Source organism: Tachypleus tridentatus, unplaced genomic scaffold (assembly GCF_004210375.1).
Source record: "Tachypleus tridentatus isolate NWPU-2018 unplaced genomic scaffold, ASM421037v1 Hic_cluster_2, whole genome shotgun sequence".
In the NCBI taxonomy this organism is placed as follows: Eukaryota; Metazoa; Arthropoda; class Merostomata; order Xiphosura; family Limulidae; genus Tachypleus; species Tachypleus tridentatus.
The window spans coordinates 13,353,304-13,376,179 of record NW_027467782.1 but is presented as its reverse complement, the minus strand read 5'-3'; the positions used below and the strand labels follow the sequence as shown (position 1 = coordinate 13,376,179).

General features: G+C 36.0%; 1 protein-coding gene across 1 annotated transcript; it reads left to right on the top strand.

Annotated features, from left to right (window-relative positions):
* The first annotated feature begins 7,183 nt into the window (after window positions 1-7,183).
* LOC143243086 (uncharacterized) lies at window positions 7,184-22,574 on the top strand. Its single transcript, XM_076486822.1, has 2 exons — window positions 7,184-7,259; window positions 21,922-22,574. Exon 2 carries the CDS (start codon window positions 21,990-21,992, stop codon window positions 22,368-22,370), a length of 381 nt encoding a protein of 126 aa, XP_076342937.1. The 5' UTR covers window positions 7,184-7,259; window positions 21,922-21,989; the 3' UTR covers window positions 22,371-22,574.
* Window positions 22,575-22,876: the final 302 nt, after the last annotated feature.

The following is a 22,876-nucleotide window of genomic DNA, read 5'->3' as shown; positions in this document are numbered from 1 at the left end:
TTTTTTTTTTTTTTAATTTTCGACTCGCATGTTAAGAATTAAGAGCGCTAACCACCTGACCATGCCAGATCGTATACAACGGTATGAACAACATGCAAATTGTACAACAGTATGAACAACACACCAAAATAATGAATGGAAAAGCTGAGGTTGTCCTAGTTATTAGCGTGCGCGAACTATTTGTTAAGATTCCTGGTTTACAATCCAATTCTAACGAACATATTCCACATTCTATGATAATGGAGAATACTATCTGACGATCATACAAGAGTCCGATATTTGGCGTTGACGCACAAGTACTAAACGTCCATAACTTGGAGAATTTTGTCCATACTGTGATGATGAATGTTCGTTATTTAAGCATTGACCTTTAAGTCCATCAATTACGAAGGATAAAGATACATGATTTCACGTGTCCACCAATGAGAGTAGTGACCTCGGATAACCTTTCCCTTCTCGTCTTTTGTGTTCTGTGCCCAAGAAATCTGAGAACTCGAGAGATGTACTTGGATATCACAGTTGAAGGAGCACAGAGTGACCTTACAGTTGTAAATCTGAACGCATTATAAATTTAAAATGCAGTGCTCACTTCAGTATAGTAGAGCCTGCTTAACAATATTAGAAGAAAGACTATCGAAAGTGCCCATCACATGGTGCATCTTGAGTTGAATATAAACAAAGAATATATATATAATTTATGTAATTTAAAAGAAGATCATGTCTCTTGACCGTCAATCTGTACGAGTTCGATGTGACAGAAGGTGCACGTGCAACAGGGCTTGTCACACACAGCATGTCTCCCTTCTCTCTCCCTAATCATAAGTGTTAATCACCACATTTCACTTGTGTTAAATAGTTTACGGTTGATTAAAGATCGACTTGTGTAAATAACAAAACACATCGATAAACACGTAAAAATAATTGATATATTGATCAACATCGTATAAATATCATATGACGTATTGATAAACGCTATTGTATGAAAATACGTAAAGTATTAATAAATACTTGTATGAGTAGTAAAAATAAATAAACAATTTTAAAAGAAATTAGGAACCATTGGGTATTTTGGATGGCATTATGATCCATATAGTTAAATGAAGCAGTCTAAATCACGATACCATCCAAAGTATAGACTGAAAATCGTTTTAAAATATATCCAAGTCGTATCACTTTACTTATTACTGTACTTTTTATTATGACACTTAATTTGTTTTGAATAGTTTTACAGAAATTTTAACAATAACCAATGATACCTATTTTCCGTTAAAGTTTTAATTTTTCCCTATATATTTCAGTTTTATGTCTATGCAATGAACACGATACATATAAACTTTCAGAATAGCCATATCCACGATAGCTATAACTTTTACAATAATTAAAAATCACAATCAGAACTACATAAAATTTAATACTTACTTTGATCAGTATATAAGTGTATAAAACTGTCACAGTAGGGATTGAGGTTTATAAATTTTGATTATTATTTCCTTACTTTTGTAGCACGATCTCTACTGAATCTTAATATATATATATTTATAATATTCTTGCTTGCTTTCTTTTCATGTTCCAGGTGGGTTAAGGCGTTCGACTCGTATTCCGAGAGACGCGTGTTCGAATCCCTGTTGCGCTAAACATGCTCCCCCTTTCCCCCATGGGGGCGTTATAATGTTATGATCAATCCCACTATTCGTTGCTAAAAGAGTAGCTCAAGAGTTAGCGATGGGTGGTGATGACTAGCTGCCTTCCCTTTAATCTTACATTAATAAATTAGGGACGGCTAGCACAGATAGCCCTCATGTAGCTTTGCGCAAATTAAAAAAAAAAAAATCTTTTTTATGTTATTCTTATATAAAGTATACACTTTACCTATAGAAATTGTATTTATCCACCAGTTTGTAGCACCATCTGTTGGTTTAAATCGGGTTGAAAAGATATTTATGTATGTCTATGATATGTTTACTATTAATAAAAACTCTGTATATATTTATAGGTATATTAAAAGTAGATACCCTCAGACCAGTCAAGTAAGCTAGATAAATCTTGTAACAATAGTCCAATCCCTCTGCCCCCAGTGGCTCAGCGGTATGTCTGCGGATTTAAACGCTAAAAACCGGACTTCGATACCCGTGGTAGGCAGAGCACAGGTAGCCCATTGTGTAGCTTTGTGCTTAATTCAAAACAAGAACAAAAACAACCAAGCCCTGTAGGGGCGAGTTTCGTTGACATGATCGGGTAGGAAGTAGACGAAACATTGATGTACCGTAAACCTTAGCGACCTTTTATCTTATTATTAGTATATATATATGACAGGTTTTCACTTAGGAATTCAATAGGATGGTTTTTCGGCGCATGAATTATTTGAAAACCTTGTCAGTCCCTTCTATTACTGTACTTAATAATAAATAAATGTACTGCAAAACTCTTAAAAAATAAATATTGTTAAACACTTTCATGAATCATCTTACTATAACGGTAGTAGCGCGTATATCAATATCTATGTATATAACCAAAACTCATGCGCTATATATTGAACCACACCACAAACAAAATTCATACATTTGAAACTTTGGGTATTCAGAACTTAGACAATTAGAAAAATAACTGTAGTATGTGTAACAACCATTTCTGTATAATATAACACAGTTTTAAATAAAAAGTACTCGCTTTACTATGAAAACAGGAATGGAATGGACAGGTGGTTAAGGCACTAGACTCATAATCTGAAGGTTACGGGTTCGGATCCCCGTCACACCAACCGTGCTTGCTATTTCAGCCGTGAGGTCGTTATAACGTTACCGTCAATCTCACTATTCGTTGGTAAAAGAGTAGTCCAAGAGTTGGCGGTGGGTAGTGATGGCTACTGCCTTCCCTTTAGTCTTACACTGCTAAATTAGGGATAATTAACGCACATAGCTCTCGTGTAGTTTTGCTCTAAATTAAAAAATAAACGCAACTTTTTCTCGGACTGCACGTGAATATTTGACTATATGTTTATTGATACAATTTTTAAATGTAGTACTGAGACTTCATAGTTCGTATAAAATATCTTTCACTAAACGGTATCACTTTTCATATATAAGAGCATTACAGTTTATATTAGTAAAATATATAAAAATATTAAGTTTTGTACATTGAATCTTTTTTAATGAAGTTACGTATCACTAAAGAAACAATCCGAAAACGACTCTTCCCTTGTATAACTTTTTGCTTTTATGTTAAGTGGTCTTTGGTTTGAATTGCCTCGAAGTGCGGCGCTGCATATTGTATTAAAAAGAAATATATATATTTGGTAACATATTTTCTTCCCTTTATATATATTTTTGCATAAGTATCATGGTAGCTAAGGTTTATCTAAGCAGTCTCGCGTTATAAAGCACGTGATGGTATTTTACTTTAACGTGTTGTTGTAAAACAAGTTTTTCTTAGAATTTGTTTGTTTGTGTTTTGAATTTCGCGCAAAGCTACACAAGGTTATCTACGCTAGCCGTCCCTAATTTAGCAGTGTAAGACTACAGGCAAAGCAGCTGGTCATCACAACACAAACCACCGCCAATTTTGACCCTCACATTATAACGCCCCCACGTCTGAAAGGACGATCATATTTGGTGTAACGGGGATTCAAACCTCGACCCTCGGATTACGGGTCGAGTGCCTTACTCACCTGGCCATGTCGGGTCAGTTTTCTTAGAAGGCTGTATTGTTGCAAAGTTGTTAAGAGATCGAAAAAATTACAATAGCCTAAGCAGCTGCCACGTAAAAGCTGGTTTGCTGTATAATATCTATATAAATGTAATAGTACTGTGCTATATGTCCATATACTTACTTCGCAGGGTGTTGATGGATCTTCAAAATTAATATGGAGGCTTATTAGGTCCATACGGAGGAATAAGTTTTCAGTTTTGCGGTTTTTTACCACTACTTCGTCCTCTGTAGATGGATCTTTACCAATTTTGGTAAAAGGGTTCCTTGGGTCTATGGGAAGATATTTATAAACTTCCAGTTTTGCGGTTTTTGTAAGGCTTTTTTTGCGTTTTTTACCACTACCTCGCCCCCTGTTTACGAATATTTACTAAGTCTGGCAAGAAGGCTTGTTAGGTTCATACAGAAATACAATGTAATATGCAGTATCACCTTTTATGTTTTGCAGTTTTTATGGGCGTTTTTGCAGTTTTTACAATCGCATTTTAGGAAAACAACTTTGCATGTTGCAATATAACTTTTCATTTATCATGAATTTACATAATTTCTACCCAGAAAAGGGGTACTTTAGCGAGGCTAATAATAAATTAAGCATAATGTCATAATATTGGTCACACACCTAAACCATTTTGGACTACTATATTATGAATTATACAGACCTCAAGTTTTATATAACTCGAGCTTTGTGTATAAGGAGTGGTTTAGTTTTAATTTTCTGAATGCTCAGAGAGATATTTCAATATTGTATTTACTTAGTGACAAAGGAAAAGACTACCACCAAATCACCACAGTTTAACTTCTATAATAAATAGTAGGCTTATCACAAAATAACGTTGAATTTCATATGTAGACGCCTTTTCGACACCCGCAGAAGCGAAGGAAACTTATTTGAAACGATTTTAATTCAGCTCTTAAAAAAGTTACAAATTTAATTCTTTATATGTGGAGTCAAAAGGGGTTTGGCGTTTTCGGTACTGGATCCAAGGATTTACATGATAATTAGCACAAGTATTAGGGAGGAAAAAACTATTACTAAATGTAAGAGCTATGTAGGGCTGCCTGGTGAACTTGAAAAATGTGATCAAAGAAGATAGGGTGAGAATGGACTCATCACTTGATCCGCTTAGTATTTATATTGCAGACTCGGCAGTCTTGGCTTTACATGGAAAATAAAATCCTTATATTACTGGCTTCTCCGTTTCACCTATCGAAAGCTTAGTGTTTTAATTTTTGTCATCATTATACTTTCCCTATAGTTAATTTAAGAACACTATTTCTATTTTTTAATACAGTAACATTTCCAATTTCCAAGTCTTGATTCTGTTTCTTTTATAGTGAAGTCGTCAGTAATATAGGAATTTTATCCTCCATGCTAAGTAGAGACAGCCTTATTATTTAGCAATACAGTATACCCTCACCTGTTCGCGGCCCCGCATATTCGCGGGTTAGGCTCTTAACCCTATCGCCTCGTATGCCGTTATACCGGGCTAGCGTCGTAACGTCATAAAAACGAATGCTCGGTAAACCGGGTTTTTTGTAGGTCATAGAGACTAAAAGCGCTTTTCGAGGGTATGTCTGTATTTACTCTCTCAAGCAGTTTTATCGATTGACGTCTTTATCGAACAATTATTACTGAACTGTACTGTATTATTATTACCTGAACTGTGCGTACTGTATTTATCTGTCTAAGTTTGCCTTTAAATTTGTTCCACTTTCTGTCAATTCTAATACATGTGTTGTACGCATAGAAAATGACTTTACGGTACAGCAATACAGTATGGGTAACTATACTATGTACGTTTCTTTTTGATTAAAATATTGTTGCAGTACAAAATTAAAATGTGTTTACATTATCATTACTACATTAGTGAAATACATGACTGCATGCAGTATTACTACATTATTACTGTATTAATGAGTAAGAGTGTCTTTAGAAAGTGTCTGGGAAGCATTTAGTACCGTATATAATCTCATACATAGAAGTTTTAAAACTGCATCCAATATTCGCGGTTTTTCGCTATTCGCGGGGGGTAAAGAACGTAACCCCCACGAATAGCGAGGGAATACTGTAAATGTTTTTCCTAACACGTGTTTACTTTTTATAAGATGGTATACATTGGTTACTTGCATTCTTAAGCTTTATAAATTTTGCATAGAATAATACTAAAACAGCCAGTTAAAGATCGTGAAAACTATTTTTCTCTATCGGATGATGATTAAATTATAGTTTCTTTTAGAAGTAGTTAAGCGCTAGGCCTTATAAAGAAAGATGATAATGCTACGAAAACAAGAAATCTCATTTATGGCTGTTCGTTGGTTTCCAACTCTGGGATGATCTGGATAGCTGAAAAGCGGCATGTACACCGAAGATAGAGCCACTGTACCAGTGATTTCCAACCTTTTTTATACCCCACACCCCTAAAAAATTTTAATATGTTGTCGCACCTCTCACAGTAATTATTTATTTAAGAATGAAGGTGAAGATGGCCAAAACAAATGTTATCTCTCACCCCCTGGAACGCTATCTCACACCCCTGGTTGGGAACCACTGCACTATACCATGTGGCTCTTCGTGCTTAACTTCTGATGACCTATAGAGAAATAATCTAGATTTCTTGTATTGCTTTAATACGGGCTTTATCTCCATTTCTACATAGTGTTAGTACACTTAGACGCTTAAGGGACTGCGCAAATTGAGTCCCCCTCCCCAGTGACAGAGGTGTGTCTGCAGACCCATATCGCTTCAAACCGGGTTTCGGTACCCGTGGTGGGCAAAGTAGAGATAGTCAATTGTGAAGCTTTGTGCTTTTTTTGAGACAAACAAACAAATTATCTGCGTTTAGGTTTTCGTTGGGTTTGTATAGAGGGATCTCTGGTTGTACTGCATGTATTTGCTTGCAGATTGAGTGTACTGTAACTGATAGTGCCAAGGAAGGAATACAGAGTTTTCTGTTGAATTATCTCGTATTTTCTATGAATAATGGTTGCTGCACTTAATTATATTTGAGCCCGTTTTTAGGGTAGGAGCAAATAACACTTGGCCTGTAGTACAGATCAGGAGTTTTTAAACTGGTCAATTAAACTCTCTCGAAGTCCATCTTAGTTATATGACGAGTTCCTCTTGTCAGTGGGTAATAACTTATATAAAACTTCTTGTTTATTGTTTGTAAATCCTTTATCAACTTCCACTAGACGTAGTGAATATAAATTTGTTTAATATGGTTTGTCTGTTATGCTGGTTTCCACAGATTAGTTTCAAATTTGATTTTTATTTGAACAGAGGGTTGAATTTACTGTTACCCTTTTCAAACAGTTTGGGAATTTCGGTTGTAACTTCAGTTCTTTGAAAAATAATTGAGATATTAAATCCCATCTTCGTTATACATGTTTTGAAAGTTAAAATAGAGATTATAATATGTTTTTTTCGAACTTGTGGAATTCGTTTTGCAAACTTCTCCTTTTTGTATTTTTTAAGGCCAGTTTACGTAGTGTGGCGTCATCTAGCGAGGAAGATACTAAAATTATTGACAACGTCGAAGATACCTCGGCCACTGAAGGTTAGTTTTGTTTTTCACGTACGTATTTTAAAGTTATGAATAAAATACCAAAATAACGCTGTGGCTAAGTTTTATAATATAATTTAAATAGCAAGTTCTATAATTGAGTATTTACTCTAATGCTTTAATTCAACTGTTTGAACTTTTGCTTTATATGTTAGTTACTTATACCGTGTGAAGACTTGAAGCCTTTAGTTAAAGAGAATAAAGTATTAAAAAACATATAGTTTCTATACTGTTTTATTTAAAAAATCGATATTTTAATTTATAGTAATCATAATATAGCTTTTCTACTAATTGATAAAAGATGGCGCCATAGAGTATTAAGCGTGTGTTTTTCTTTGTACTATTGTCAGCATTTTAATCTGAAGTAAGTGTGCATCTTAATTTGTTTTCGTTTGTATTCTGAGCATTTTTAAATAAAATAGTTTCAAATGTTCTTTCACTGCAATGCAGACTGAGGAAAAAAGAAATGAAGCATACCACGTAATTAATATATTTGATTTATAATCATATTTATAAATACCTCAAAACTCGTTCCTTAGAACGCTCAATTATTATTTGATTATATATTATTATATAATGGTTTATGATTAGATTTTAAACTACCTTATTTTTTACTAGTTGAATTAACATTTTTATGGGATCTGTATGTACAATAATCAAGAAATAAATAATGGCTGATGTATATATAACATGTTAAGTAAGGGGTTTCAATTTAGACGTTTGCTGATGTATTATTAGGAAAGGGGTTGTTTCAGTTTAGACACTTAATTGAAGCTTCCCTAGTTTTGAATAAAAGTAAGCTATTTCCAAGACTGATCAGCTATTTTAAAAGTTAAAGAAGTTTATAAGAAGTGAAATAATTCAATATTTTAAATACTTTTAATAATATTGTTCTTGTAACTTTAAACAAACATCTGTTTGTATATAGTGTTGTTATTTTATTTGTATTTGCTTTAATGGAGAAAATGTTTTTAAGACCTTTTGAAATAACATGCATCTTTTTAATTTTATCCTCAGAACTGACTCTGTAAAATTTATTAAGATGAAGTTGATATTTTAAAATTAATCTGTACAAAAAAATATAGCATAACCTGTCTTTCTAAACACATTCAATTAATCAAACAAAAAAACCTGAATTTTCATGTGCCTTTTCTCAAATTTCAATTGTTCATCTACATTTTTAGAATGTTTAAAGATTAACAATACTTCTGCACCTTTAATCTTATGATATAAATAACAAAGTAATTCTTAGGCATTCCATGTGTGATATTATATTTGTTAAATAATAAAGTGCACCTCATATAGATCAATAAACCTGACATAGCGCTGTAACTACATGGAAATTAACTTTGTTCAAATTGCATTGAAATGAAAGTTCTTGTAGGTTATCTGTTGAATTAAAAAGTCGTGATTTATTTTATTACTTACTTAATTAAACATCAAAGGAGTAAGACTAGATAATAAACCTCTGTGAAAGAACTCTACTGCAGGAGTTTCCTTTCAGAATATTTCCTTGAGATGGGGTTGACTAATGCATTGTGGGTAATTTGAGGGCTAAAGGTGAAGTATATGTTTAAATATTGTCTTGTAAACCCCTAAGTTAAGTAGTACAGTTTTAAAGGTATATACCTTTCTCAAACCAAATATTATTGTTTAGAAATAAAAGCAACATATATTTGCCAATATATATATATATATAAAATGTAGGTGGAAAGTTGAGTTTAGGGGAAAGTATTCCCCCAACACTTCAGGAAGAAATAAAATCCTGGTATTATATTACTCCTGATGGTTTATTTAATTTCATAATGAACAATTATGATTATTTGATAGTGTTTTATCCATGTAAAAATGAAGTAAAAGAAATATGAACAAAGTTTTGACAAGAATTTTCACCTCTTTTCAACATTCAAATGATATTAAAACCACCCATCTTGTGAATAATTTGACTGATTATATATGAACATTTAGTTCATAGGTTGTAAGTTACTTGTTTACTCAGAATAAATTTTTGCTAAATAAAGAGTTTCTTATGCAAAACATAAAGATCTTTATTAGTTTATTTAAAAGTTCTGTGCAAAACTTTTAAAAGATATTTTATGCTATGATTTGTAATGTTTTGAAGTATTTCAACTGTTTTATTAGGATAATTATGATTGTGAAAAAAGGTTTTTTTTACTTCAAGTAGAAAATGTTTAAGGTAATTTAACCACTATATGTTAATAGCCTTTAGAATTGAATGTAAAACTCTTAACAAAAAGCACAAATTCTTAGTTTGTTTTCTGTTTTTGAGAAATATTGAAATGTAGCTGTGAGGAATGCCTACGAGGTTTCTCTGAGTTCTATATTTTAAAACATCCATTCATGTGTTAAGAAAACCAAGTAAAAACCAACTGTTTTTGAGGATGTTTTTGTGATCGTCACTTAGAGGACTCTTCATTACATATACTTTCCTGTCTTTGTTGACATTATTTCTTCAGCCTTGTGTTGGGTTCTGCTTTAGAACATGTATGAATTGTGTACTGTGTTTTCTTTTATAACGTGTGAATTCTGTATTGGTATATTCTTTAGAACACCAGTTGTTAAAAACAAATTCTCTCTGGGTATGTTTTTACTAAGCAAATATTTTCTATGCATTTGAGAAGTGTGTGCTGCTTAGTAGGTGATGCAAATATATGATGTGATAAGAAATGCATTAGTAATTGTCATGCTGTATTTGTGGTTATATTAATTATTCACACACAGTCTTATGTGTATTCATTACTAATCTACTCGCTTTTTTGTGTACCACACAAATGTTTTCCAGAACAAAGCTGTTTCTCTTGTACAGTCATTGTGTGTCTTCTTGATACTTAGCATCTGTGTTCTAAAGTTGTATATCCATTCAAATGATGACAGTTACAATACAGATCAAGATGATATTTTGCCTTCTATTTTATCATTCTGTAGTAATGTGAACCAGTATCATCAATGTAAAAACCAAGTTCAGGAATCACTTTGAAGTGGTATGCTGTTTATATGTGAAAATGGTTCACAATCATTTATGACAAGTGAGCTCTTCTGCTGTAAGTCTTCCAAACAGTATATTCTGTATATTGAGCTCATTTTTTTTTTGTTTTTTCTTGTTTTTCTTGCTGAATGTTTTCATTATAGCGTAATGTATGTATTATAAAACCCTCTCCTTGAGAATACTGTGAGGTATAATAACTTTTCAGGATGAAATCTAAATTATGAGTAACAAAATTAGCGAATAACTTTATTAAATAATTTCATTCTCATTTATGGCTGTATTCAAACTTACGTATATTATACACCTGCTGTTACATTAGAAACCGGTGTTTCAAGCGCTACTTTTGGTAACACGAACATTGGTGGATTTTAATTCCGTATAATGTTTCTTACTTTTAAATCTGTTTAGTTTGACGCTTGTACATCGACTTTTCTTGTATGACTTACTTGTATCACACGAAAGCGCTACTGAAAATAAACGTGGCGTTTAAAGCTGCATTATTTTGTACACACTTTCAAGATTTCTGTGAATCAGCATATACGTTTTTAGTCGTATTTTCTTGCATTTCTATGTAAATAAAGCGGATGCAAACAATAAACACACAACCCATTCTTAAAGAACTTTATCACAACACTGTTCTGTTTTGTTACTCTTAACCTTGTAAGGTTTTCGTTATTCGACGTATCTTATAACAAAATATCTTCTGTTTTCCAAAATATGAGTATTATTAATTCATACAGTAGTCCTATTCTCTTATATTATCACAAAAAAATAAAAAACAACTCGTACATCAGCAGTTTGTGTCCCAGCATGGCCATGAAGGTTAAGGCATTCGACTCGTAATGCTAGGGTCGCAGGTTCGAATCCCCGTCGCACCAAATATGCTCGCACTTTCAGCCTTTGGGGCGTTATAATGTGACGGTCAATCCCACTATTAGTTGGTAAAAGAGTAGCCCAAGTGTTGGCGGTGGGTGGTGATAACTAACTGCCTTCCCTGTAATCTTACACTGCTAAATTAGGGACAGCAAGCGCAGATAGTCTTTTGTAGCTTTGCGCGAAAGTAAAAAAACAACAACAAAAAACAAACATCAGGCGTTTGTATAATAATCCTGCGTTTACATTGTTAAAAGAAATCTCGTATGGCGGCAGCTCCTACAATAGTCCTGTTTTCTTGTGTTGTTACAAAAACCTATCGCATGAGATAGACTCCTGAACACAGTTATGACTTATTGTAAGTTAGAGCTTTTACAGTAAAGAAGAGTAAATAAAAAAAATCATCCTCAAGCACACAGGTGATCGGAACGTCGTGACTGTTTTAAAACACAATATTCGTCCTAAGTGTAAAAGTTGTAACTTCTGATAAAATCATGACGTATCTTGTACGTGCACAAATATTTAATGTTTATAGTTGGAAAAATATGAGCGTGAAGTTATGTACATAACGCTGTTTTCTGCAGGCAACACATCTGCAGATGTTTACTGTTATTTTAATGTAAATTATGTAGTAAGTATGGGTACTGTATTCGTTTAGTCAGTGACAGCAGTGCTTAATGTTGCCTGTTTTAAAGCTTAGAGGCCACTCAGTACTGCTAAAGGTATTGTGAACATTTCGTAAAATGAATTATACGCTGTAATTTCTTTAACAGTGGATGTATACTTGTCATTCCTTCAATAGCGGAAGTTTTTCCTTATTGCTATAGTGAGTGATTACTAGCGCTTCAAATATTAGCAGTACTATCTGGTTGTGGATTTGGTCGGTTCACGTCAAAACGTTTTGGTACACATTGTTAACGTGACAGTAACCAAGATAGCAATAATGGCTCAGAGGAAACCTCATCTCATCTGTTATGGGAGAACGAACTGAATAAAATGGGTCACGTGTGCATCTCCCGATCCAGGACAAACACACAGAACATCTGAAGTGTTTTTGACGTGCGCGAGTTAATTACACAGCATGGCTGGGAAAACCGACATGTGACTGTTTGCAGTGGGCAAGCTGAAACTATTGTCCAGTCCCTGACTCTTGTCAGTTCGCGTGCGAGGACGCCAGCAATATTGCTTGTGGCAGAGAATTAATGATAAAAATCAGCGAGTGTACTGACATGCACTGAGTTGTCGGTGGATTCGAGGGTTCGGGTTGTTCTGCCTTCGAGTGTCAGATCCTCACCCCCACATTCTTTCATCAACTCGCCTGCCTCATTGATTGTGGCTCGACGGCATTTATCATCACGCTAGTATAAGACAAACCATTGCTACAGTCTGCTAGCATTCACGGGCGTGTTGCTTTTAATTCTACACGCAAAGCTAGTACTAATAGCGACCTTCCAGTTCTTAACTCGGGTGTGGCTTTCTTTTCACACACACAATAAAACCAGCTACTTTAACTTCAACATACTCTGGACTGTTCGCCCCTTTTACTTTCTCAATTTTCCAACATATGAGAATAGCAGTACTTTAATTTAAAATGCACACTACTAGATTGTCTGGTGCAGATTGTATTAACTTCGTGCGTGTCTTGTGGTTAAGTGTTACATTCATTACACATTGCCGACAGATTTACTGGTTTCAAAGGCAAAGTGACTGTAAATATTGATTTGTATATTTAACCATTATGTTTCCCGTGTGCGAAAAACGCAAAGAGCGCGTATGTATTCGTTAACGCCTGTGCTACAGCTAGCTTAGTCTTTTGTAACTTTTGAAAGGATCGTTTGTGTGTTGGTGCTGTTTGTTTGTGATACATCAAGTATGAAGTGTTAAGTGGTGGTTAGCCAAAAGAAATAAAACCTTAAAAGTAATGTCGGCTGTGTAACGGTATTGTGTATATTAAATCAGTTAACAAACACACGATCTAAGTTAATACTCGTGGAACAAGTTGGTCAACCTTAGCAAATGTTTGTAACCCATTTTTAACACAGATTTGAACAAAGTTAATATTTGGAGAAGCCAACTCAGAATTGAACAAGGCTAATACAGAATTCGAAGTTGAAACATTTGGACAACGCTAACAAAGTATTCAAAGGTTCAGGACATTTAGACAACACTATTAAACCTTTGAACAGTGTTATACGATGTTAAAAATATGTCGATCCATTCTGACTCTCCTTCTCATACGTATTCTCAGTGTTAACATCATATTGAATTAACCGTTTTAAAGGCGTCGCTTAGAGTATGTTAAAACAAGATGAGCGTTTCTCTTACAATGAATGAAAAATATTACTTGATCCATATATGATGCACGTGTAGGGTTACACGTGAGTTACATTCTGAACTCAGTTCAGGTGTAAAAGATTTAATACGTGATGTTCTTCGGTAATACTGTTAGGTATTTTATATACGTACACGTGTGTGTGAGTGTAGTAAGTGGCTGGTTGTATGCAACAAAGGAATATGACAAGTCGCATGCCGTGTTTGAGCAGTAAACCAGTTGTGTCGTCACGTGAGAATAAAGTGAACATCTTAACGATACATGTATCTTGTGCAGCAAATTTATTTCTTCACTTTCTGGTCTGTAATCTCATTTGGGATATTTCCCATATTCACCTCTGTATTAATGAACAAGTAGTTTCACTTTCATAATATATTTTGTACTTTTAAATCCTGTAGTAGGTGGATAGTATTTGTGTGTTTGGACACACAACTATCTATCAACAATAATCTATTAACTCGCATCTTGCCCGGCATGTCCATGTTGTTAAGGCCCTTGACTCGTAGTCTTAGGGTCGCGTGTTCGAATCCCCGTCAGGTCAAACATGCTCGCCCTTTCAGCCGTGGGCACGGTATAATATATTACGACCGATCCCACAATTCATTGTTAAGAATAGCTCAGGAGTTGGCGGCGGGTGGTGATAACTAGTTGCCTTCCCTCTGGTCTTACATTGCTGAGTCAGGAATGGCTAGAGCAGGTTGTCCTCATGTAGCTTTGCGCGAAATTCTAAAATAAACAAACCACTTTATCATCGGTGTTTATAACGAAAGAGAAAATATGTAGTGAATGGTGGTTAGTTATGCAATTGAAACTTAATTATTCTGTGAGATCCACTCTTTATAATTTTACAAGATTCTGCGTTATGTATTAAGCTGGGCCCGGCATGGCCAAGCGTGTTAAGACGTGCGACTCGTAATCTGAAGGTCGCGGGTTCGCATCCCCGTCGCGTCAAACATGTTCGCCCCTTTTAGCCGTGGGGGCGTTATAATGTGACGGTCAATCCCACTGTTCGTTGGTAAACGAGTAGCCCAAGAGTTGGCGGTGGGTGGTGATGATGACTAGCTGCCTTCCCTCTAGTGTTACACTGCTAAATGAGGGGCGGCTAGCACAGATAGCTCTCGAGTAGCTTTGTGCGAAATTCAAAACACAAAACAAACAAACAATGTATTAAGCCCTCTAGTGACTCTGCAATAAGCTTGAGGGTTTCCAGATGGAGTGTTAGATACTATAAAAGATCATTCTCTTGCAAAACAAAAATACACAAATCATAAATTAATTACACCCAAACACAGACGTTTTCTATTATACTTTATTTTAGCCGTGATGAAGCATTTTGCTTGAATGACATATATAAATGTGTAACGCGAATGTGTTATGTGTTGACTTTTTTACACAACAAAGACATTTTTAACAGCGTCGGACGTAAAAAAAGTTCCTTCCAGTGTCACAGTGCTATGTCTGCGGACCTATACTGCTAGAAACTGGGTTTCGATTCTCGTGGAGGGAAGAGCATAGATAGCTCTTTGTTCACATTAACAAAACAAATATAAAAAGATACATAAATTAGGGAACAAACTTGGGTATGAGATAGCTACAGAATATAGTCCAAATAGTTGTAGGTATACACACAAAAACAAGACTTAATCTCTGTTCGTAAGCCTGACGCGTGAAAAAAAAATAACTATACATATATTATAACTATTATAAAACTGAAGTGTGTCACCAAGCACCGAGAGCGGAAAGTAAACTTTCTTGAAGATACTTCAGGCCCTATAACGCTCACATAGCTGTAGGTACACCGTAAAGAAACGTAATAACGTGGTAGCTAAGTTATCGAGCACAGTTATGAATATCCGAGAGAAAGAAGAGAGAGAGAGAGAGAAAAAAAAAGTATTAAACCCATTATCAGTTCAATCTCAACAAATGCGTAGAACATTTCCGCCAGAGAATTGCGTCATTTCCTTTTGATCCATCGTTATTTTTTATTTCATGATTTGTTAATGTAAAAAATGCGGCGACATTTTGTTTTGAAACCTTAATATTTACTATTTAAGTAGAAAAATTACATATCGTTACTAAACTAAACTACCGTGGCAGGGGTTCAGTTTAGAGAGAGAAATCAGAAGAGTTCTCTCCCCAACTGGGGTGTTCAGGAACTTTGTAGTTCCTCTTCGTCCCCTTTCGTGGATTGTTATTAAGATTAAGTGGTGTTTTTTTTTATTATTATTAATAAATTAATTATCGTTATTATTCTTGACTTTTTGGGTGGAGAATGTCTCACTAAATGTTGTTTTGGGTGGAGGCAAAGGCAGCAGAGGAAAGAAAGGCCGGGACCTGTCCCGAAAGGAAAAAGTTGGGCAGATGTGAACATGAATGTAATTCATTCAAATTCAGATCAAATCAAACGGCCCGATTCTGGGTCTGGCAAAAAGGTTGCCTAGGCTGGGATCTAGAAATCCAATGCCTGAAGAATTTGATGTGGGGAAACAGGGGTGCCCCGAGAAAACCACTTTCACGACAGGCGCCGAAAGTTTTGCCTGTCGTGTGCCCTGTACCTGAAAAAAAGGAATTCATGTTAATAACATAGATTTTATTTATTTAGATTCAGATTCTTTGTTGAGTGGATTGTGATTCTTGAAATATGTTGTAAGGTGATATGTATTTTGTTGGTGCACTTGATAATTTGTGTAGTGATGCCGTTGGTTTGTTTCTATTTTCTGCTTTTAGATAATCTTTCAGAGAAAGTTCTGTTATTCTGTCTCTTATAGTTGGTAAATTACTAATTTGGTGTAGATAATTTGTTGGCGTAAAAGATGGTAAACTGAATGCGGATTTTAATATTTTGTTTTGTTGTACTTGGATTTTTTGGAGTGTGTTGTTTGACATATTGTATGTTACTTGACATCCGTACTCTATTAGTGGACGGATGTAAGCCTTGTATATTTGTATAATGGTGTTCGGTGCGCATTTCGATTGTTTACCAGTTATAGTCTTTAGATATGAAATCCTTTTTCTGATTGATGAGTGTATATTGTTTATGTGTTTTTTCCATGTTAGTTTTGTGTCGAAAGTGACGCCAAGGAATGTGATGTTTTTGCTCATGTTAATGGTTGTGTTTTCAAGTGATAGTTTTATTTTTTCTAGATTTGTTCTTTGCTTCTTTAGTTTTCTGTAGAAGGTGATTGCTTGTGTTTTTGTCGGATTTAACACGACCCTCCACTTGTTGCTCCATGTTGAGACGTTGTTTAGTGATTCTTGTACGCGAGACATGGCCATTACTGGGTTTCTGGATGTGCTCCAGATTGCGATGTCGTCTGCGTATTGTGAATTGTGTGTGTATGTTAGATTTGGAAAAGGTATGTCACTGACGAAAATTATGTATAGAAGTGGAGAGAGGACTGATCCTTGGGGCACTCCTGCCGTTATATTAAATAATTTGGATATGGTTTTATTGACTTTTACTTGTGCTGTTCTATTGGTTAAAAAATTTGAAATCCATTTGACTATCGTAGGATTTATTTGTAGGTGATTTAGTTTGTATATGATGGCGTTGTGCCAAACGCTGTCGAATGCTTTTTTGACATCTAGGAATACCCCGATGGTTACTTGATTGTTGTTGTAAGCTTTGTAGATTGATTCGGTGAGTCGTGTGAGGTGATCTGTTGTTTGTCTATTTTTTCTGGAGGCATTTTGAGATTCTGGAAGGATGTTGTTTGATTCGCAAAAATGGAGGAGACGGTTGGAGATAATTCTCTTCATCAGTTTGCCAAGGCAGCTTAACAGACTGATGGGGCGGAAATTATCTGGATTTGTTCTGTTAGTTTGTTTCTTGGGGATCGTTGTTATGATGGCTTTTTTCCACGTGTCAGGGTAATACCCGGTCGCTAGTGAAATGTTCATGATGTTTGTGAGGTGTTGTAGTAGAAGAGTGGAGCTTTTTTTCAGAATAATATTTGGTATTTGGTCATGTCCGGGGGAAGTGTTCTTCAAGTTTTTGATATTAATCTTTAGTTCGGACATGGTTATTTTTCTATTGATTGAATTTGAGTATGCTTCTAGTGTCTCTCCGGGAAATCCTGGTGAGAATGAAGCTTGGTTTGTATTTATGTAGTTGTTGACGTGGTGTTGGTGTTGTGTGTCGAAATCTACTGAGTTTAAATCGCTAAAAGCGGATTTGTAATAGTCAGCTAATAAGTCAGCTTTCTCTTCGTCCGTCCTTGCGATTTTATTGTTGTGTGTGATGTGTGTTTTTGTCTGAAGCAATACTCTTGAATTTTTTCCAGAATTCTTTTGGATTGTTCTTGGTTTTTCTAAGTTTTTGCAGAAGTTATGCCAATTGTTTTCTCTGACTTTTTTAATTTCTTGTTTAATTTTTGTATTTGTTCTATTGATTTCTGTTTTAATGTGTGGATCGTGTGTGATGTAGTGTGTTCGTCTTAATTGTCTGCGTTTGATTATTAGTGCGTGAATTTCTGGTGTTAGAGTCCATTGAATAAGTGATTGTTTTCTTTTCGATTTAGGAATTGTGTTTTTTATGGCTTCTGTAATTTGATCAACATAGTTGTCTAGTTCTGCTTTGTTATTTACATGTTCGATTGGATGGGGTAGGTATGAGTCCAGAGAGGCATTAAAAGTGAGCCAGTCTGTTTCAGTGTAGGTGTATGCGGAAGGAGTCACGTACGCCACAGCAGGGTGGCGCGGGTGAATCATACATGACATGGGGAAGTGGTCACTGGTGATTTCATCATGCACTTTAAAGTTAGATATTCTGTTAACCATGTCCTTGGGTGCGATGATGAAATCGAGTACATCGTATGAGCCGTTAGCGGCTGAGAAGTGTGTAGGTGTATTGTCATTAATTAAGTGCATTTTATTGCTAGAGATAAAATTTTTTATGCACGATCCTCTGCGTGTGTCTCTGTTACCCCTTAATTCTGTGTGCGGTGAATTAAAATCTCCAATAATAATTGTTTAGGTTTACGATTAACACATTTTTGAAGGAAATTAATGTCGATGTCTTTGGTTGGTGAGCAATATATGGCTAGAATCGGAATAGTTAGCCGGTTGTTAAAGTGTATATTACAAAAAATGGTCTCATTAATGTCAGATTTAAATGAATCTTCTATCGAGATTAGATGCGATATTTTCGTACTAAAGTAAGCTATTATACCTCTGTTGTTTTCTGAGTGAGGTATGCTGTGTGTGATGAATCCGGGGATTGTGGTGTTTTGTTTCTCTATTTAAAGTGTTTCTGAAACGATGATTATGTTGGCGTTTATATGTTTGTTTATGTTGTATATTTCTATCCTTTTGTCTTTGAGATTTCCTTGGCAGTTGATGTGTAAGATTTTAATGTGTTGTATCATTGTGTTGTTTTATTTCCCTTGCGTGAATTTTGAGTGAAAGATGGTGTGGTTTGAGGTGAGGAAGGTTAAAATAATGACTTGCAAGGTTACAAACAACCTTGAGTGACTCGTGCCTCGATTCGAATGAGGGAGATCACTCAATTCTATCAGCATTGCTAGCAAGTTTGTGGTGAAATCTGTGGGGTTGAATGCTTGTGTTGTTTTCGGGCGTGTTACGTCCGCGTAAGTACGTGTTGGTTGAGGTTGTGTGTGTTTAATTTGCGAGTCGGTTGGAGTTGGTAGTAAAGGTTGTTTGGTGTTGTTTTGGTAGCCGGGGGTTTGATTATTGTTGTTCGTGGTTTTGAAAAGGAATCTGTTGCGTATTTGGGGCAGCCTTTGTAACTGGCTGCGTGAGGGCCCTGACAGTTAGCGCATCTAACTTGGTTACGCTCGTTAGGACACTGAGCGACCTCGTGAGATCCGCCACATCTAACACATCTGTCCTTGGCCATACAATTAGTTTTTGTGTGTCCGAACCGTTGACATTTGTAACATTGGATAATTGGTATTTGGTGTGTTTTTTCCGGTTCGGTCGTGTGTCTTTTGAAAAATAAAAAGCAACCGTTTTTTAATAATTTTTCCTGATCGTCTTTTTTGTTGACGGTTACCTTGATCAGTGGCGTTTTTTGTTTCGTTCTGAATGAGATAATTCTGTTTGATGATGCAATGTCAAAGTCTTGAGTTGTTAATTCGTCAGTGATTTCATGATCTTCAATGTCGAAATCGACACCTCTGATTATGACTGTTAGTTTTGGTGTGTTGGTTTTTGGAGTAGTGATAGTGGTTTGAACACCGAAGGCATCCTTGGGCCAGTGGGCCAAAATATGCGCAAACTCTTGCGGTTCGGAACATTTAAGCATGACTCTTCCGTTAGGAAGACGTTTGATGTCTTTAAACTGAATGCCCGGGTAATAGGCCCTCAGTTGTTTGACAATCTGTGGAATGCGTGTTGTGTTGTTTACTCCTTCGATGAACAGAGTTGGGATTCTGTAGTTAGGAGAATTGTGTATTTGTGTGACAGTGATGGTGTTCTTAGAATTAGTGGCGATGGTGGTGTTGTTAGTATTCAAGTTATTTTCGTTAGAGCAAGTGGCTTTGTCGTCGTTAACATGGGTTATGTTACTAATACTTTGATTTTTAGTACTACTATTAGTAGCGTCGTTAAGGTTGGGGTTAATAGAATTGTCAGAAACTATACTTACCATGTCCTTTTTCTTCTTCTTCTTCAGACTCCTCTTGTTTGATGTCTCGTTTGTTTCCTGAAATTCTGGTCTTGGTGATTCTTCAGCTCCTGAGTGTTCACTTTCGGAACTCTCAGTTGAACTACTCAGTGATTCAGAGGCTGGTCCTTCGATTGCTTTGTTCAGCATCTCCATAATCTCTTCGTTCGAAAGGGCTTTTCCGTTGGATCTTGTTGCTATCTTCCTTCGCTTCATATTGTTTTACTAGTCCTGATAAGGACTAATGGCTAACCTTTTTGAGTAAAACTTTATGCACTTCACCGGATACTTAGTCTTCAATGTATTTGTCTCGCAGCTCTTGACTTGCACGTCTGCTCTGCTTGACGGCGACCTTGAAACCCTCAAATTATTTAATATAACGGCAGGAGTGCCGCAAGGATCAGTCCTCTCTCCACTTCTATACATAATTTTCGTCAGTGACATACCTTTTCCAAATCTAACATACACACACAATTCACAATACGCAGACGACATCGCAATCTGGAGCACATCCAGAAACCCAGTAATGGCCATGTCTCGCGTACAAGAATCACTAAACAACGTCTCAACATGGAGCAACAAGGTGAGGGTCGTGTTAAATCCGACAAAAACACAAGCAATCACCTTCTATAGAAAACTAAAGAAGCAAAGAAAAAATCTAGAAAAAATAAAACTATCACTTGAAAACACAACCATTAACATGAGCAAAACATCACATTCCTTGGCGTCACTTTCGACACAAAACTAACATGGAAAAACACATAAACAATATACACTCATCAATCAGAAAAAGGATTTCATATCTAAAGACTATAACTGGTAAACAATCGAAATGCGCACCGAACACCATTATACAAATATACAAGGCTTACATCCGTCCACTAATAGAGTACGGATGTCAAGTAACATACAATATGTCAAACAACACACTCCAAAAAATCCAAGTGCAACAAAACAAAATATTAAAATCCGCATTCAGTTTACCATCTTTTACGCCAACAAATTATCTACACCAAATTAGTAATTTACCAACTATAAGAGACAGAATAACAGAACTTTCTCTCAAATATTATCTAAAAGCAGAAAATAGAAACAAACTAACGGCATCACTACACAAATTATCAAGTGCACCAACGAAATACATATCACCTTACAACATAATTCAAGAATCACAATCCACTCAACAAAGAATCTAATTAAATAAAATCTATGTTATTAACATGAATTCCTTTTTTTCAGGTACAGGGCACACGACAGGCAAAACTTTCGGCGCCTGTCGTGTGAAAGTGGTTTTCTCAGGGCACTCCCGTTTCCCCACATCAAATTCTTCAGGCATTGGATTTCTAGATCCCAGCCTAGGCAACCTTTTTGCCAGACCCAGAATCGGGCCGTTTGATTTGATCTGAATTTGAATGAATTACATTCATGTTCACATCTGCCCAACTTTTTCCTTTCGGGACAGGTCCCGGCCTTTCTTTCCACTGCTGCCTTTGCCTCCACCCAAAACAACATTTAGTGAGACATTCTCCACCCAAAAAAAGAATAATAACGATAATTAATTTATTAAAATAATAATAAAAAAAAAAAACACCACTTAATCTTAATAACAATCCACGAAAGGGGACGAAGAGGAACTACAAAGTTCCTGAACACCCCAGTTGGGGAGAGAACTCTTCTGATTTCTCTCTCTAAACTGAACCCCTGCCACGTTAGTTTAGTTTAGTGCCCAAGTTTGGTCCGATACCTTTGGATGAAATTTATTGTATCGATAATTAACCTCGTAATTAAACTTGCAGTGAAGTATTTCGGTTATTTCCAGAGGTGAGTTTGACTGATATTTTGGTTTTGGGACCTGAGCTAGCCACCGAGCAAGTCAGACGTGCCAATATGGTATTCAGAACGAAACGTTCATCCTCGCCAGTCAGGCCGTTAGTGCCGCCTGTAATCGTCGATGGCTTACCGCCGAACCTCACGCCGTACCAAGTCGCCACGTTGATCGCCCGAGCTAAGCCTGGGGCAACCAGCGAACCGTCCAGGACCCGTATTTTACGCCGGGGAGGAATCCTCATCCAACCAGCTACTACTGCAGACCAAACCTATCTGTGCCAGCCATGGAACACTGAATTTAAAGTAAGTTGTTCCCCTACGAAAAGTCCAGTCAATCTTTATTCTGTATTCCTCAGGGGCGTCGACCCATTAATTCAACCAGAAGAAATTAGAACCCCAAATACAAGCCAAGGTATACGCAGTTCATCGAATTTATTCTAAGAACAGTAATCATCCCACACACTTCATGAAGATAGTGACAACATCGAAGTACAGTGCCGACTGTATTTTACGAGATGGCTGCTCTTATCATATATTTCATTTTAGAGCCGAACGCCCACATCGACGACCACTCAAGAATGGTTCAAACCAAGCACCCAGATATCGCAAACAACCAACGGAAATCTTCCAACAGGAAAATACCAAAATACCGCCGAGTCCAGACCGTATTAGAAGAAACATGAAGACGGATTCAGACAACCCGACTCAGAAGAAGACAACACCCATTGTTAGCAACACGCTAAATTCCAGTAGTTCAAGAAAGAAAAAGGACAGTTCCTGCCAGACTTCAATCCTAGTTTCACAGAATTCAACAACCAGCCAGACTCAAACCATTACGAAGATACCCATCGACGCGACAGCACCAACTGAAAAACAATCTACCTCCACGCAGAAAACTCAAACCAAAATCTCGAGAAGAAACAAAGCATCACAGACCAGCGAAGAAA

What these genes read in the sequence shown, in the direction of transcription:
- LOC143243086 (XM_076486822.1), top strand. Translation starts at nt 21,990, where the DNA reads ATGGTATTCAGAACGAAACGTTCATCCTCGCCAGTCAGGCCGTTAGTG.